Source organism: Amaranthus tricolor, chromosome 8, assembly GCF_026212465.1.
Source record: "Amaranthus tricolor cultivar Red isolate AtriRed21 chromosome 8, ASM2621246v1, whole genome shotgun sequence".
NCBI classification, from domain to species: Eukaryota; Viridiplantae; Streptophyta; class Magnoliopsida; order Caryophyllales; family Amaranthaceae; genus Amaranthus; species Amaranthus tricolor.
This window is the reverse complement of record NC_080054.1, coordinates 29,790,090-29,806,558: the sequence shown is the minus strand read 5'-3', so window position 1 is coordinate 29,806,558 and position 16,469 is coordinate 29,790,090. Positions and strand designations below refer to the sequence as shown.

Genomic DNA, 16,469 nt, shown 5'->3' with positions numbered 1-16,469 from the left:
TTTTTAATTTGACTGAATAGTTCAATTAATTTTTTTTACAAAAATTTAGACTTAGTATATTATAACATTCTCTTTAATTATTTAAAGGAGACACTTTAAACCACTTTCATACAATAATTCTGAATTATGTTTGAGACTTGAATACGCATAGTTCCATAAAATTCATTTGGATCCTACAACAGAGCTTGGGTCTTAATTTGTTCAAATTAGCTACTCTCTTGAGATATCGGTTTTTTTTGTAAAACTGCCTTAAAATAAGAAATTTCTATTCTCATAATTTTGTATTAGTTAAGCTATTTAATGCATATATGTGGTGCATTTTACAATGAGACTATCTCATATAACAAATTGTGTAGACACATTTACTATTAAGATCATCTCATCATGAGACGACTTAATATGAATTGACCCAATATTAGTTTAAAAAACCTGGAAAAAACAATTTTTTATTTACTTAATTAATTTTTTTAAAAAAATATTAATTGGGCCGTTTATATAGACCCATCTCATGATGAGATGGTTTCATACAAGACCAGAATTGTGTAAGTATACTATTATTTGGGTTGTTGGACCAGTCCAGCCCAAACATCTGAACCAGACCAATAGTTATATGTCAAATGAGGAACTTTTGAATTAAATAAGATTTTTAAATGAAAAAATATAAAGTATTTTTCTAGAAACTAATTCCCAAGTGTTTCTATACCAAAGCCTATGGTTAAACTTTGTTTGTTGTTACTAATATCAAGTAAAAAAAAAGTAAGTTAAAAAGTCAAATAAAACTTTATTTGCTATTGAAAACAACATATAAATTTTTATTATAATTTTTTTATTAAAAAGTCATAAATAAATTCAAAAAAGTAAAAGAAAAAAGTTTCAATTCTTAATTCATTAGAAATTGATTCATGCCCAAATACTACATGTGTATATTTTAGTATAAAGTATAAAATCAATCTTAAAGTTGCAATTAAGAATAGAGTTTTCTTATTGAAGGATTATTCCATGAAAAACTATCATAATATAAATTTAATTTTGAAGCCTCAATCATAAAATTATATTTTTGGTCTACATAATTATAATATTTTTGTAAAAACTAAATCTAAAATATTCAGATCTTGTTACTTTCATACTAGCATAACATTATTGCCACTATTGACAATCTACTGAAATAAAGCAATTATGACATTAAATTTTTAGTTGAAGTAATTCATCGAAAATCTACTAAAGTATAAAATTAGTTTAGAATTTTCCGCAATAAGAATAAACTTTTAATTAAGACGATTCACAGTTTCAAAAAATAAATCTAAAGCAATCTCATCTTGTTACAAATATATACTTACATGCATTTGCATATAAAATTATTAGAGTTCTCAATAGTACTTATATATTTTGTACGTGACTCAACTCTAATAAGAATTTTTTTTGATTACAAGGTAAGCAGTTAAAATGGACTAGATGAGAATTAAACTCAACACCTTTTTGAAAAATGACTTTTGATCTTCAATTGAGATAATATTTAATTCTCAACCAAAATGAATCAAGAAGTGTAAATTTGCATTTGACTTAAAATATGCTCAAAATTATCGGTAGATCTTTCAATAGAATGAGAATGACTTCCTTCATAAGTAGTAACAACAACTCCTTCATCATTTGAAAGACGTTGAACTTGTTTCTTCACATTGCATCCTTGATAAGTACACCTGTAGTAGCTCCTACATACATATATTTTTTGTTGATTATATATTTATATCCATTGATGGAAAAATTTAGAAAATGAATACATAAATTATTAATTCTAAGAAAGTTCACTAAACGGTCAAATTACTTTCACCCAAAAATACAAATTTTCATATTTATAAAAATTTTATTTTTTTAATTACATAGTAGGCTAAGATAAGGAGAGAATTATGTAAAAATCAAGTTTAAAATTTTACCAAGCAAAAGTGATATTTTCTTTAACTAAGACAAAATCTAATTTAATGTTTTAGTAATTAGTTTTTCTATTTTTTCAATCTGCTCATTTTTATCAAGTTTGTTCATTGTTTGCTCGATTCATAGCACATAAGCATGTTGTAAAAAAAATGAATTCATAAATTTACTGAACCAGTATAAAAGTATCTAAAATAAATAATTTTAAGATTGTGACTATACTAAAATTAAAATATGTTTCATTGCAACAAAAAATGAAATTTCCTATATATTTAAGTTGTCACGATCTCATGATTATGAGTTGTTACTTTTCTTTTCTTCTCAGTCTTTGATTTTAATTTTTATCAAAAAAAATACACCGAATATAATAATGATTTAAGTTTTTATTCATTTGTTGTTGCGTATATCCATCTCCCAGTTATGATTTTACAAAGGTAATTTTGATATTGTAGACAATTATCATTGACCAAAATTATAGTATACTCCTTTCTAGTATAGGGAAATTAAAGTGACTTGTTTTTAAGAAAAAATGCAGATATTTGGTAATAAGGAGTAAAATAAAATAATTACGTGAATAATATTAAAAGAGAGTTAAAATGTATAGATAAGGTAAAAAGAAAATTATGGGTTATTATAAAAAATAGAATTATAATATAAGAGAAACAATTCAAAATGAAAAAAATAATATTAAATGAATATTAACGTTAATTAATCAATTAGCATATTTATTAAATTATTACAAATTTCTTTGTGATTAGTTCTCTTCAAATAATTCATTGTATAGTACGTAGACATTTGATCAATATATGGACTATGAAGTAAAGCTCAAGTTAATGGCTACAGCTCTACGACAAGAGAAGATCCCTCATTAGATTCAAACTAGTACCAACCAACACTTCCGCCAGAGATTCAAACTTATGATTTGGCTATGATATAATATGAAAAATTCAACTAAATTAAAAATAAGTCGATTATTATAATTTCAGAATATGTTATATTCTCATTAAAAATAAACTAAATTAAAAATAATTTAATTATTAAAAATAAATTGATTATTATAATTAAAAATAAGTCGATTATTTTACTAAATTAAAGTAAGTCGATTATTATAATTAAAAATAAGTTGATTATTTTAAGTCGAATATGTTATAATATGGAGAAATAACTAAATTAAAATAAGTCAGATTATTAAAAATAAGTTAATTTTATAATTAAAAGTAAGTCGATTATTATAATTTCAAAATATATGTTAAATTGAAAATTAGTCAATTATAAAAATATATGTTAAATTTGACAAATTACACCAATGCGGAGGGATTTGACATGGTGACATTTTTTAAATTATAATTTATCTTTATGATAACTGCTACTAATAAACGAGTACAAACGTATGCACAAGTGTAACACACCTTGGAAATTTGTTATTCTTTACAGCTTTTTGACCATACTTACGCCATCTATAACCATCATCAAGAATATCAACTTGGCTTCTTGTTTGAAATGCATATCTATGCTTCTTTCCCTTCTTCCCTACCGTTGATCCTTTCTTAATCAACTTATTATTACTATGATTATCATTATTATTATTATTATCCATAAAAATACACTTGTTATGATGATCATTATCATTCCCATGATGATGATCATGATCATCATGATAAGTGTTCATCATAAGGTGATTAGATTCATGAACAGTATTTATTAAGGGAGGTTGAATGCTTTGTACATGTTGTTGGTCACCACCCATCATCATCATCATCAATGATCCATGATGATCATGATCTTCATGAAGATAATCATGATGATCAAGGGTTGATGCTGCTTGGTTTAGTGAGAATGGAAAATTAGTTTTAGTCGGTGATGAAATTGAGGAGTTAGTGGAAGATGAGAATATGGAGTTGCCTTCCATATTTAAGAGAGAAAGAGGGAATTAATAATAAATCTAGAGAGAGAAAGACTTGGAATTGAATTGTTTGGTGAAAATGAATAAATAATAAAAGGATAGTATCACAATGAAATTTTTGCACTTATAGTTCCCCATTTTAATTTGGAGGTATTTAGTAATCCCTCGATGCTCTAATGTTGTTTTTATATATTTTTCTAATGTTTTTTTTTTATTTGGAATATATTTCATTTCAAAAAAAAGAAATTTAATTAAGGTTTTTGAGATTTATATTGAAGATAGAATATATCCATATGAGATCTTGTTAAATTCGTCTTAACGTATATTTTCTTATCATATATTTTTTATAATTTTTTATGATGCACTTGTAGATATATTGAGACTCAAAAACTGCTTTGAAAACTGTGCAAAAAGTAATTGAGAAGAACAAAAAAGAACAGAGAGTGTATCTTTTAATTTTTTTTATATATATGATCTTGTTTAAAATCATTTAATAGCATATTTTAATAATATTAAATTTTTATTTTTTAGATATGCATAGGTTAAAGATATATTTTAAATTATTATCAAATTGTACATTTGATTGAATAAAAAGTGAAATGTAAGAAGCATAATAAAATAGAGGAAGTAATAGTTAAAGAACATTAGTTGTAACTCTCCAATTTAAAATATTTTCCATATACAATTTTTTCTAAACAATTTCTTATAGTGACCCTCAACATCAAAATTAGGATAAAATATGATTTTATATGGCCTAAAACGTTATAAGACAATTAAGATTATAAAATAATTAAACCTCGCTACAAAAAATTCCCAAAAGCATCCTTATCAAGTGAAATGATTTCATTTTAATTTTTCATTCCTTCCTAAGAAAAATTTAACCTAGATTAAAATACGGATAAATCAACTAGTAATATAATATAACAAGACAAATTAAAATAACTTTTCGTAAATAGTAAAATATCATAAAAATATCTAACATTAACTTCAACATTTTTTGTTACCAGTATAAAAACTCATGTAATGTAAAAATTTATGAGTATATAATATATATAAAAATACAATTTCAAAGAATAATGTAAGTATATACTATCGTAATTAAATTTCATAAATTCTTGTGAGAGACAATCTCTATTTGGACCGGTCTATTATATATTTTTTAAAATATTGTAAGTAAGCATTAAGAATAATGTATAAGTAGACATTTAAAATATTAAAAGTAGGAATTAAGGATATAGTAAGTAAGCATTAAAAATAATGTAAGTAGGCATTAAAAATGCGGTGAGTAGGCATTTATCTTTAATGGGTTGGGCTTGAGATACGTTTCTCAAAGAGACGATCTCTCAAGAAACTAGCTGATTAAATTTATCTAATCCATAACTTTCTTAAAGTAAAAATTAAATATAAATTTTTTAAAAAATATTTATTAAATATATCACTTTTTGATTCAATTAAATATATCAAATTCTAATTAGTTATATCAAATAATAATCATGGTGTAACCTTATTTTTTTATAGCTAAAAGGTTATCTAAAATAACTAAACTTTTTTAGAAAATCAATTTCCCTATAATTAATGTGTGGTAATGGTGTGGGATAATGGCGGCTTGATTGATGGCACCACGGCTTATTTGCATTGGCAGCCTATCTTTTCAAAATATTGCGCATGTGCATAAGAACAAGAATCGTCAAGTTCATTGTTTCTAATGGGGTTTGTCAAGGTTTCTACCACAAGCTTCTCTCTCACTATGCTCATGAATTCGTGCAAGTGAGAAAATCATGTGAAAAAAGAGGACATATAGTGAGAAAGTTGGCAAAATATATTTCTAAACATGGGTTTTTAGGGGTACAGGTGATTAATCGCATAGAGCTCTCTTTTTTTCATATATGGAAAAGTTAATAAAATAAAAATGTATTAAGTTTATTAATAAAATAAATATATTTACTAAAATTAAGCGCAAAAAATTTTTTTTGCACAAGGGCCCTTAATTTTTCTAGAGAAAAACGGAAAATCTAAATGATTTTCTTTTACTTTTGGCTTTAATTTTGATTTTTTGGTTGATTAAGCAGTTAAAAAAATATTAATAATACTAGGCAAAAGCTAATTAACGTGTCACATTAACAAAAGGTAAATTAGAATACTAAATAATATAAAAATAATAATGTAATATATTTTGATTTGTAATTAGAGATAAATTTTTAAGTTAAAATATATTCTAATTTCTTATTTAAAATTAAGTTATATCCTTTTTAATTAAAATCCCTTAACATTTGTAGCAAAATTCATCAATTTCTAAGAAGAGAAATACTCAAATTTTATTAATGTAGATTTTCTTCTTGATGTGTACAACCTCCAATTAGCTCGAGCTGGTCGATGGGTAATCTTTTGTTAGTCACTTATTGCTTAAATGCAGGAGCCGTAGACGACAAGCAATCAAGTAAATGTGGAAGGAAAAATAAAACTATAGAGATATAATATCGGATAAAAAATTAAATTGCAAATTGCATAAAAGTTAAAAAATAATAGAATTATTTTAGTTGTATGAATAACATTAATAAAAATTAAAATAAGTAGATAAAAATTAAAGAAAATAATATAAACATTTTCATAAAAATATTATAAAAAAAAAATGAACTAAAATAAAAAGTGTGCAATGTCTTAGCACTTTTAGCTTTAATTTGCTACATGTTTTGTTGGATAAGTGACTTTTGCATTTTATTAGTTGTTTAAAATAATCATGGGAAATTATGACAATCAATTTGAAAAATGGGCACTTTAATGATTAGTGTTAGTTATGAATATAGGAGTATTTAATTGGGATTAATAAGTATTTTTTTTCATAATTTAATTTGAATATTGTGGCTTAGTTTGTTGAAGTAGATAACAATTAATTTTAAGTTGAAATATTTTAACTTATGAATAAAAACATTTTCCTACAATCGGTTATTAAAGGTTTTCAACTTGATATTAAAATGGTGATTTTTATTTTTATTTTGTATGAAAAAGCCGTAACATTTTCAAGCTTAAACGTAAATTAATGATGTTTTATCCTATATAAAGGAATTTGAGTCTATTCTCTTTCTGCTTTATTTATCGGAAATATAATAGTGTAGCTAATTTGATAAAAATATATATTACATGTAAAATTCTATGTCATGAAGATAAATAATCATGTTCAAGGTGGTGTAAAGAAAAAAAAGTTAAAGGATAAAAGAAAAAGAGAAAAAAAATAACTGATTATGTTAGACTTTTTTCAATTTTCTTTGATCACATCCACTGTTAAAATATCCAAGATTTTGTTTGAATACATTGAATATAGACAAAACATTTCCTTCTTTTTGAAAGCGAAGCTTCCTCGTGTGTCACAATTACAACTAAATTTTTAGTTCTTAGAATATTTATAGTCTATATTATAAACATTAACGTTTTATATGATAATTAATAAAAATAATTATGTGATATAATAATAAATTATTCTTATAAAAGATTATTATTTGGTGAGACAATCATAAAATAAGAAGCTTACATACTAATAATTATATTAATTGGATTATCCAAATTTATATATAGAGAATGTATATCACGTCTCAAACAAAAATTTGTGTACATGAGAAGTGTTTAAGGAAAAATAGGCAAAGGACAGATAAAATGTTAATAATTTATCTAAGGATGTTAATAATTTAAATTAACTTGAGTACTAGTACTATAATATGTGATATAATAATAAGTTTTTTCCTTGGAATCACCACTGTCAGAGAACCTAATGTTAAGCCATTATGTTTGTTACATTTGACTTTTTACGCAATTCAATGCGTTATTTTGATTATTTATATATTTAATTATACACGTTTAAAAATTATAAAAAATTAATATTATGAAAGTATACAATTAGACGATTCAAACAAGATCTCATTTGATTATATTTTTTCTTAAACATTAGCTGCAATATATAAAATAAGTTTGAACCATAAATAGTGTCAATAGTAGAAATGTAACGAATATTTTAGAACAGTGGAAATATAAGAAAAATCAAGAGAGAACGTTAAAACAAATTAACTTAAATAATGAAAAACATAAATAAATAACAATATAACGTTAGGTTGATTAAAATGTGACAATTTGTAGTCAAAGAGTAAGAGCTTATGTCATTAAAATGTTTGACATCATAATAATTTATATCATAAAATTCTTATTAATTGATTATTTTTTAAAAAATACTCTTTGATTAAAAATTTATTTATTTAGTGGTGAAACGGTAATTTTTTATGCGATGATCAAGCCAGCAAATTATCTTAATTGACATTAATATTATAAAGTATTAACAAAATTATGAGTTTGAAAAATTGTAGGTGAGTTGCAAAATGAAAAATAATGGAGAGAGTACCTTGTTTTGGTTTACCCCTCAAAACCATTTAATTTAATTAAAAATTACATTTACATACTTTATCTATTTCACAATGTTGGTTACTATTTTATTCTATTTTTTTTTTTGATTACACTCCTATTATATTTGGGATCTTTTCTTTTATTATAATTTTTTTTGGCAAAGAAAATGAATAAAGCAATTTCATTGATCTATTAAATTAATGAATGATTAAAAAATGTAAAAAGTCTCTTATTTTTTGCCTATCCAAATAACAAAATCAGAAATTAATAAAGCGTGAAGTAAAGATATACCATAAGTATTTTTATTAATTATAAAGCAAAATATTAAATGCAACTGACATTGTAAAACGGAAAGAGTAGTATTTTTTATGATAAAACAACCTACAATAGCCAAGTAAAATGATAATATTATGTGACCATATAATTTATATTAATTTAATTTAATTTAATTTATTTTTAATCTTTAATTTATTTAAACAAAGTGTAAAAGCAATAGGTATATTTTTGATTAACTCATTAAAAATTCGTAGTGTTTTAAGTCTAATTGGATGGAGTATGTAAATAGACGGTCAAAGATACACCTAACATTAGTTGTTTTCTCTTTGACCATTTACTTTTCAAAAATTAAAAGACTAAGAATACTTCTTATAAATACTTAGTTATATTTTTAATTACTATTCCTTTGAAGACACCATTATTAATATGTTCTTAGCAATTATTTATGATATACGTGGAAATGTAAGCATCCTTTTAGGGGTGTATTCATACTATATAATCCAAATATTCTACCCTTCTTCTAGGGTTAGAAAAGGGCTTTATTGTCTTCATATTCACTTATACCCTAGTGGCCTATTCCACGAGTCCAATGCAACGGGTGCATGAAGGTACCTTGATCAAGGTAAAGAGGTGTTTAAGGAAAGTCTTGAACGAGGCACAAGTTTCATTACCTCATAGTTAGATGTGTTCAATGGGGCGGGTCGGGTTACATTTTAGCGGGTCATTAACGGGTTGCGTATCAACAGGCCTTGGTGTTGTAACACCCCGAGATTTTAATGACGTAAACTTTTAGAGATTTTATAATTATTGCTAACACACACACGCACACACAGAAACACACACACACACACACACACACACACACACATATATATATATATATATATATATATATTAAAAATATAGTTACGATTTCTAAATAAATTGGTTCGAAACAAAATGATTATTTTATTAAAATGTGTGAGCACACGAAGGTGGGTCTCGCAAGAAAATGAATCTAGATAAAGATAAATAAATAAACATAAACATAATAATAATAAAAATAAAAATAATAATAATAATAATAATAATAATAATAATAATAATAATAATAATAATAATAATAATAATAATAATAATAATAATCCACCTGCAACACCCCTGAATTTCCGACCCCTTAAAGAAACCAAAACCGTAAAGGACGGGAGGAAATTCGGGTGTTACATAAAAGAAAATATGAAATTAATTTGGATAAATTATAGATATTAACTTAAAAGAGTTAAGTGGAAATTTCGGCAGCATCTGCCTTAAAACTGTGCGCCTAAGTAGAAAAACAAAAGTTATTTAGAAGCTAATAAAGTAAAGGCACCAACGGCCTATCAAAACTATGTCACGGCGGAATGATTCGTCGCCGGCTTCTCAAATCAACATGCCAAGCATAGACCGTGGTTCCAGTGTCGACGTTTGCGTTTTAAAAAGACCTAACTCCTTAAAACCATACAGAGTTATAAACTACGCAGCGGAAATACAATTATACAAGGGAGGACACAAGGCCTCATAAGAAAACACATACAACCAAAGTTTACAAAAGATAACAAGAGCTACAAAATCGAAAGATAACGGTATGACACAGGTTATGCTTCGCCCTCAACACTCTCCCCCAATGCAATGCAATGCAAAAGAAGCTTCAATACCTGCTACGCCTGTCTATGATCCTCCTGCTGCTCGACATTAGACCAAAGGTCAATGTGTCATAGCAGGACAATCATAGAATGTCATCAACAATCAAACATAAACACAAACACGTACACGTCAGTAACTAGCATAAAATATAATAAGGCCAACTACTAGATAACATTATATTATAAAACAACATAAGATGATTTCATAAGACACAAGCATAGATAGTAACCGTTTATCGGCCACTTATACTTCTTAATTTCATTACGTTCTTTCCAACACGAACCATGTGTTCTTGGTAAAATGCAGGTCTTCACGCTCCTCTTTTCAAACATAAACTCTTGAAAAACACGCATAGTATCAACTCGACCAAGGCATTAACAGAATACCTAACACATGACCTTATAGAGCTTGTCTATCGTAAGGTAAGTGTGATCATAGTTTGTAATACCCTTGAGGTAACTTAACTTAGGCACACTTCTCACTAACATAAACTATTCTATCAATAAGTAGATGTACTACTAATGAGTAAACGTTTTATCAATGTGTAAGCTTTCTATCAAAGAATGAACCTTCTATCATTAAATAACTTTTAATCAATGAATAAACTTTCTATCATTGAATAACTTTATATCAGTGGATCTTTTCTCTACTTCCTGGCATACAGACACGCCAAGGGCGTTATCGGCCACCCGGCGCCCATGGCAAAGTGTGAGCTCATGCCCCCTCCAGCTGACCCTCTAGGGTCTTACCTTCGGGAAAAACTAACACACTGGGGTACTAAACCAGTGAAGAGGCCACCATATTGGGGTTTGCAAGGCCCGCATGGTAACACCTCGGTCAAGGGGCGGTATCGGCCACCCGGCCCAATGACCCAAGCATGCTCATACCCCCCTTACGGTGGTCCCGTCGAACCTCACCTAGGGGACTACTAAATCAACTGTACGTAATCCAGTTGAGTCACGCCTGCTAATCATAATCTAATACTTTATCAGATGGGAATAACTTCCACTTTCGACTATTGATGAGCGCCCTGGGATAGCAGCATGTCAAAACCCACTGAGCCACTCAACAAAATATGAAATTCACCTATAAAGGAGTCATTCTAACTCCAATTAAGGCATAATCTAATTCTTAAATAAATAAGGGGGTGGTCCCCGCCTTCTACTAACACTCTCATTCTCTAAACTATTCTAAGCTCAGGGATTTCATAATCGATGGCCCTTCATATATAAAGTTTTCTCACTAGCACCTCATAGTTTCGATACACTACATATTATCACAATAAACAATAATGTCTTAAGGGAAATGGCATATAAGGGTTAGTTACTGCGTGTACGTACCTGTAAGCGTCACTGCACGTCTGCACGATCAGAAGTCACAAAATCACCCGACTAAGGCTCTACTTTCCTCTTACAAAATGGGCACCTATATCAGTTATGAGTAGAATTAATAAGTTCCCTTAACTACTTTGCCATACCAAACTAAATACCAAAGTAACCGCTATCACCCATTCAACATGAGTTCCGATTACTTTAGCACGCACACAACTCATTCAATACAAGTCAAAATCATTAACTCAACACAACATAAGTCTTTCCATCAATTTAAGAGAAAAAAGGATCGTGTGAATCATTCCTTTACATCAACCAATTTGAGTTATATCGATCCACGTTACTTTAAGATAACATATCAATTCACACTTAAATCTTGCGATGTTAATGTAGTGCTAATATGACGACAATGACGAATCTTAAGTTTATCACATCGCAATATCATCTATTATATTCTTCAAGGTTAGGAAGAATTATAATCAAGACATTATAACAAGTAACTTTAATAATTCTCGACAAGTTGACACTATGTTCATAGCCTTACTATCATTATGCATTATGACTTCAATGACATCCTAATAAGGGTACTTGTAGTTCGCAACAATCAAACCACAACAATTAGCAACTATTATTTCCAATTTAACAACCAAAATCACTTCCATACTCAGCTACAATCATCACCATTACTAATTATCACAACAACAATCAATCGACTAAGTTTCAAAACAACTTTTAAGGTTATTTAATCAATCATCACATCACCCAAAATATAGCATAAAACACATATCATTAGTGATTTCATTTCTAAATCCAAACCCTAGTCATAAACATGTTCAATTCATCAATCAAATTCTTATCCACAAAACGATTCAGTGAATTAACACAACCAACAACTCAATACATTTGATAAAACTCCAATCAAAAGCTAGAAAATAAATTAGAGAAAAGAGGAGATGGCTCACAAAGGGGAACTAGAAATGGGTGAGGGTATAGGTGGTTGTTGTGGTGGTGTGGAGCACAAAGGTGGTGAAAGAAGCTGCGTTGGCTGCGGGGGCTGTGTTATAGCGGCTTGCTGCTGTTTGGGGCACGCAAAGCAGCAGTTGCTGTTGCCAGGTGGTGGAGCAAGACCGGTTTCTGCCGTCTGCTACCTGTGGAGGACGGGGAGGATTCGGTTGCTACTTGTGGAGGAGGAGAAGAGGCACAGCTGTGCTGGTGGCTGCCGGCTGCTCTTGCTCACAGTGAGGGAGGAGGGAGGAGGGAGAAAGAGAGAAGAGAAGGAAGGGAGTGACGACGTGATTCTTTGTGAGTGAGGGAAGGAGTAGACACGACCTTAACCCATCCTTTTATATTATTTGTACACTTATTTATTTATTTATTTAGTTAGGTTTATTTTCTTGCGAGGCCCAACTAAGAAACTCACCTTTATATGCTCACACATTTTAAATAAAATAATTAATTTGATTTGAACCCCTTTATATAGAATCGTAATTGTATTTTTTATATAAATATATGTTAATATTTAAATTCGTATATGAAAGAAATTTATTAAAACTACTTCAAAATTAATTTAATATAATTATAAAATACCCAAAAATTATTAAAATATTAATTAATGACGTCAGGAAAATCTCAGAGTGTTACAAATAAAAATAATAATAATAATAATAATAATAATAAGAAGAAGAAGAAGAAGAAGAAGGAGGAGGAGGATAAAAAGCCATGAAAACCCTGAATGTTCAAAGGGTAGCCGTTACTCCCATCCCTCTTTTCTCTCTCTTCCTCACGTCCCGCTCCCCTCACCAGCAACTGGCGGCCAGCAGCAGCCCATTGCCACCACGGCACCACCAAAAGCAGCCCCGTCCACCCTACTCTAGCAGCAGGCGGCTGTAGGCCCCCTAAGAGCAGCTCTGCTGCGTTTTTCCTCCTCCAGCCGTGGAGGCTGCCCACACGACCACCAATTGTGGTCCACCACCACACACGTGAGCCACCACCACAAGGACCACCCATCTCTTGGTCCACTTCTTAGTCTCACTCTTTGTAAGCCATCTCTTCTATTCTCTAATTAATTCTCTAGTTTTAATTGGGATTTTATTAAGTTTATGAGTTTGGTGTTGATTTTGTATGATTGTCATTGAATCTTGTTACGGGTAAGAATTAGATTGATGATTTGAATGTACTTATGATTTGGGTTTTAGAAATATGAATGAAAAGTGTTGAACTTTGTATTATTTTCATTGAATCTTTTTGTGGGTAAGAGTGTGTTTGATGAATTGAACATATTTATGACTTAGAGTTTGAAGTATGAATGAAAATAATGGTTGTGTGCTATTTTGATGGTGTCTTAGTACATGAGCAACTTCAACTGTGTTGAATGTGGGAGTTTTGTTACGCATGGTAATTTTAATTGGCCTTGTTGAAGTAAAAGAAATTATTAATGTTGATTACAAGTACTCTTGTTAGGTTATCAAAGTTATAAATAAATATAATTAGTAAGACTATGAACATAGTGTCAACTTGTTGAGAATTATTGAAGTTACTTGTTATGATGTCTTGATTATCGTTCTTTCTAACCTTGGAGAATGCAATAAATGATATTGCGATGTGATAACCTTAAGATTCTTCATTGTCGTCATATTAGCACTACATTAACATTGTAAGATTTAAGTGTGAATTGCTATGTTATCCTAAAGTAACGTGGATCGATATAACTCAAATTTGGTTAGTGGAAAGGCTTATATGATTGCGACTTGTAGTGAATGAGATGTGTGTATGCTAAAGTAATTAGAAACTTATCTTATATGGATGATAGTGGTTACTTTGACATTTAGTTGGTATGACAAAGTAGATAAGTGGACTTATTAGTTCTACTCATAACTTATATAGATGCTCATTTCATAAGAGGAAAGTAGAACTTTAATTGGGTGATTTTTGTGACTTTTAGTCGTGCGGTGACGATTATAGGTACGTACACGCAGTAATTAACCCTTACATGCATCTTGCATTGTATATTTATCGATATTGAATTGTTTTAAAGCATATGTTGTACACTATCTGTGAATTATCGTCGAATGAAATATCGAAGTTATTGATTGTATGATTTTCAAGTTTACCGATAGAAAACGATTCAAGTATGCTAAATGCTGATGATGATTTAGAATGGGAGCGATTCCCTTATTAATGAGATTTGATTATTGTTAGTTGGAATAGTGAATGGGTTCCTTATTGATAAGATTAGTTATTGCTATTTTAAATAGGAATGATTCGATTCCCATGTTATTGAATTGGTTATTATTTGTTTGAAAGGGGAGCGAGTCCCTTATTAATGATATTGTTTATTGTTAGTTTGAATAGTGAATGGCTTTCTTATTGATGAGTTTGACTTACGTTAGTATGAATGGAAATGACTCCCTTGTTATTGAGATTGATTTATGTTAGTTGAATAGGGAACGATTCCCTTATTAATGTGGTTGATTTATGTTTTATGAATTGGAAGGAGTCCCTTAGTGATGAAGTAAGAAAGTTGTTGGTTGTAATGGGAATGAGTCCCTTATTGATGAGATAACAGATTTGTTCGATTATTGTGGCTCCTCTGGTTAGAGTACCCCAGTGGGTTTAGTTCCCGGAGGTAGGACCATCTATATATGGTCATTGTATGGGGGTATGTTCATACTTTACCATTGGGCGCCGGTATGACCCATCACCGCCCTTGGTTGAGGTGTTGCCTTGTGGGTATTGCAAACCCCAATATGGTGGCCTCTAGTCACATACGTTTAGGTATGTTGGCTCCACTGTTTTGGTACCCCAGTGGCTTTAGTTCCCGGAGGTAGGATCATCTGTATATGGTCGCTGTACGGGGGTATGATCATACTTTACCATTGGGCGCCGATATAGCCCGTCACCGCCCTTTGGTTGAGGTGTTGCCATGTGGGTCTTGCAAACCCCAATATGATGGCCTCTAGTCACATATATATAGATTTTTGAAAGTGGTTAAGTTCTTGGTTCAAGTGATATCGAGAAGTTATGAAGTCGAAAAGAAGTGAAGAAGATAGATATGATAATGAGAAGTAGGAAGTGATGTTTCGTGGTTGTGATTGGCACTTGGAGTGTTGTGAAATCACCCTCCTATTATGACATACTCTATTGATACTAATTATGCCTTATTATGATATAATGTTAGTTACTGATGTGTACTTTTTGTTTTCTTTGTTTATGGCGCGTCTTTGATGGCCCTGCTATGATGTGTTGGTCTATAATCTTACGTTGAGCAGCGGGGACATCATAGATAGACATCACATGTGATGGAGCTTCTATGCATTGCATACAGGGGGAATGAGTGAGAACCTTGAAGCGTGCAATGTTATATTTGTTTTTGACGCTACATGTAGTTTCTTTGCATTTAAATTTGTTTATGTTTTTGGCTTGAGGCACATGTCCTCCTTTTTGTATAAGTTATTTTCACTGCGTAGTTTATAACTTGTATGGTTTTAAAGACTCAAGTCGATTTAAAACGCAAGCGTTGACTCCGGAACCACGATCCATGCTTGGCATGTTGATTTGAGAAGTCGGCGATGAATTATTCCGCCGTGATATAGTTTTGATAGGCCGTTGATGCCTTTACTTTATTAAATTCTAAATAACTTTTGTTTTCCTACAAAGGCGTACAGTTTTAGGGCAGATGCTGCCGAAATTTCCACTCACCTCTTTAAAGTTTACCTTTAACGTTTATCTAAATTCTTTTCCTTTTTCTTTTTATATAACACCTAAATTTCCTCCCGTCCTTTGCGGTTTTGGTTTCGTTTAAGGGGTTGGAAATTCAAGGGTGTTACAGGTGTTAAGGGTCGGGCAGTGGCGGGTCTGATATTTATAGGAATTGGTTGCAAAAAAATATTTATCTATTTGTTTTATATTATTATATGATATTATTATATACATAGGTGGGTTGACCCAACGAACCATAAAATAGAATTAAAAAAAAACTATTTTAT

The 16,469-nt window shown here is 29.7% G+C and overlaps 1 protein-coding gene across 1 annotated transcript; it reads right to left on the bottom strand.

Moving 5' to 3' along the window:
- Positions 1–1,225: 1,225 nt before the first annotated feature.
- LOC130820623 (probable WRKY transcription factor 12) lies at positions 1,226–3,971 on the bottom strand. The gene is made up of 2 exons (XM_057686065.1): positions 3,336–3,971; positions 1,226–1,709 (listed from the first exon to the last, which is right to left on the bottom strand). Exons 1-2 carry the CDS (start codon positions 3,833–3,835, stop codon positions 1,535–1,537), a joined length of 675 nt encoding a protein of 224 aa, XP_057542048.1. The 5' UTR covers positions 3,836–3,971; the 3' UTR covers positions 1,226–1,534.
- Between the last annotated feature and the right edge of the window lie 12,498 nt (positions 3,972–16,469).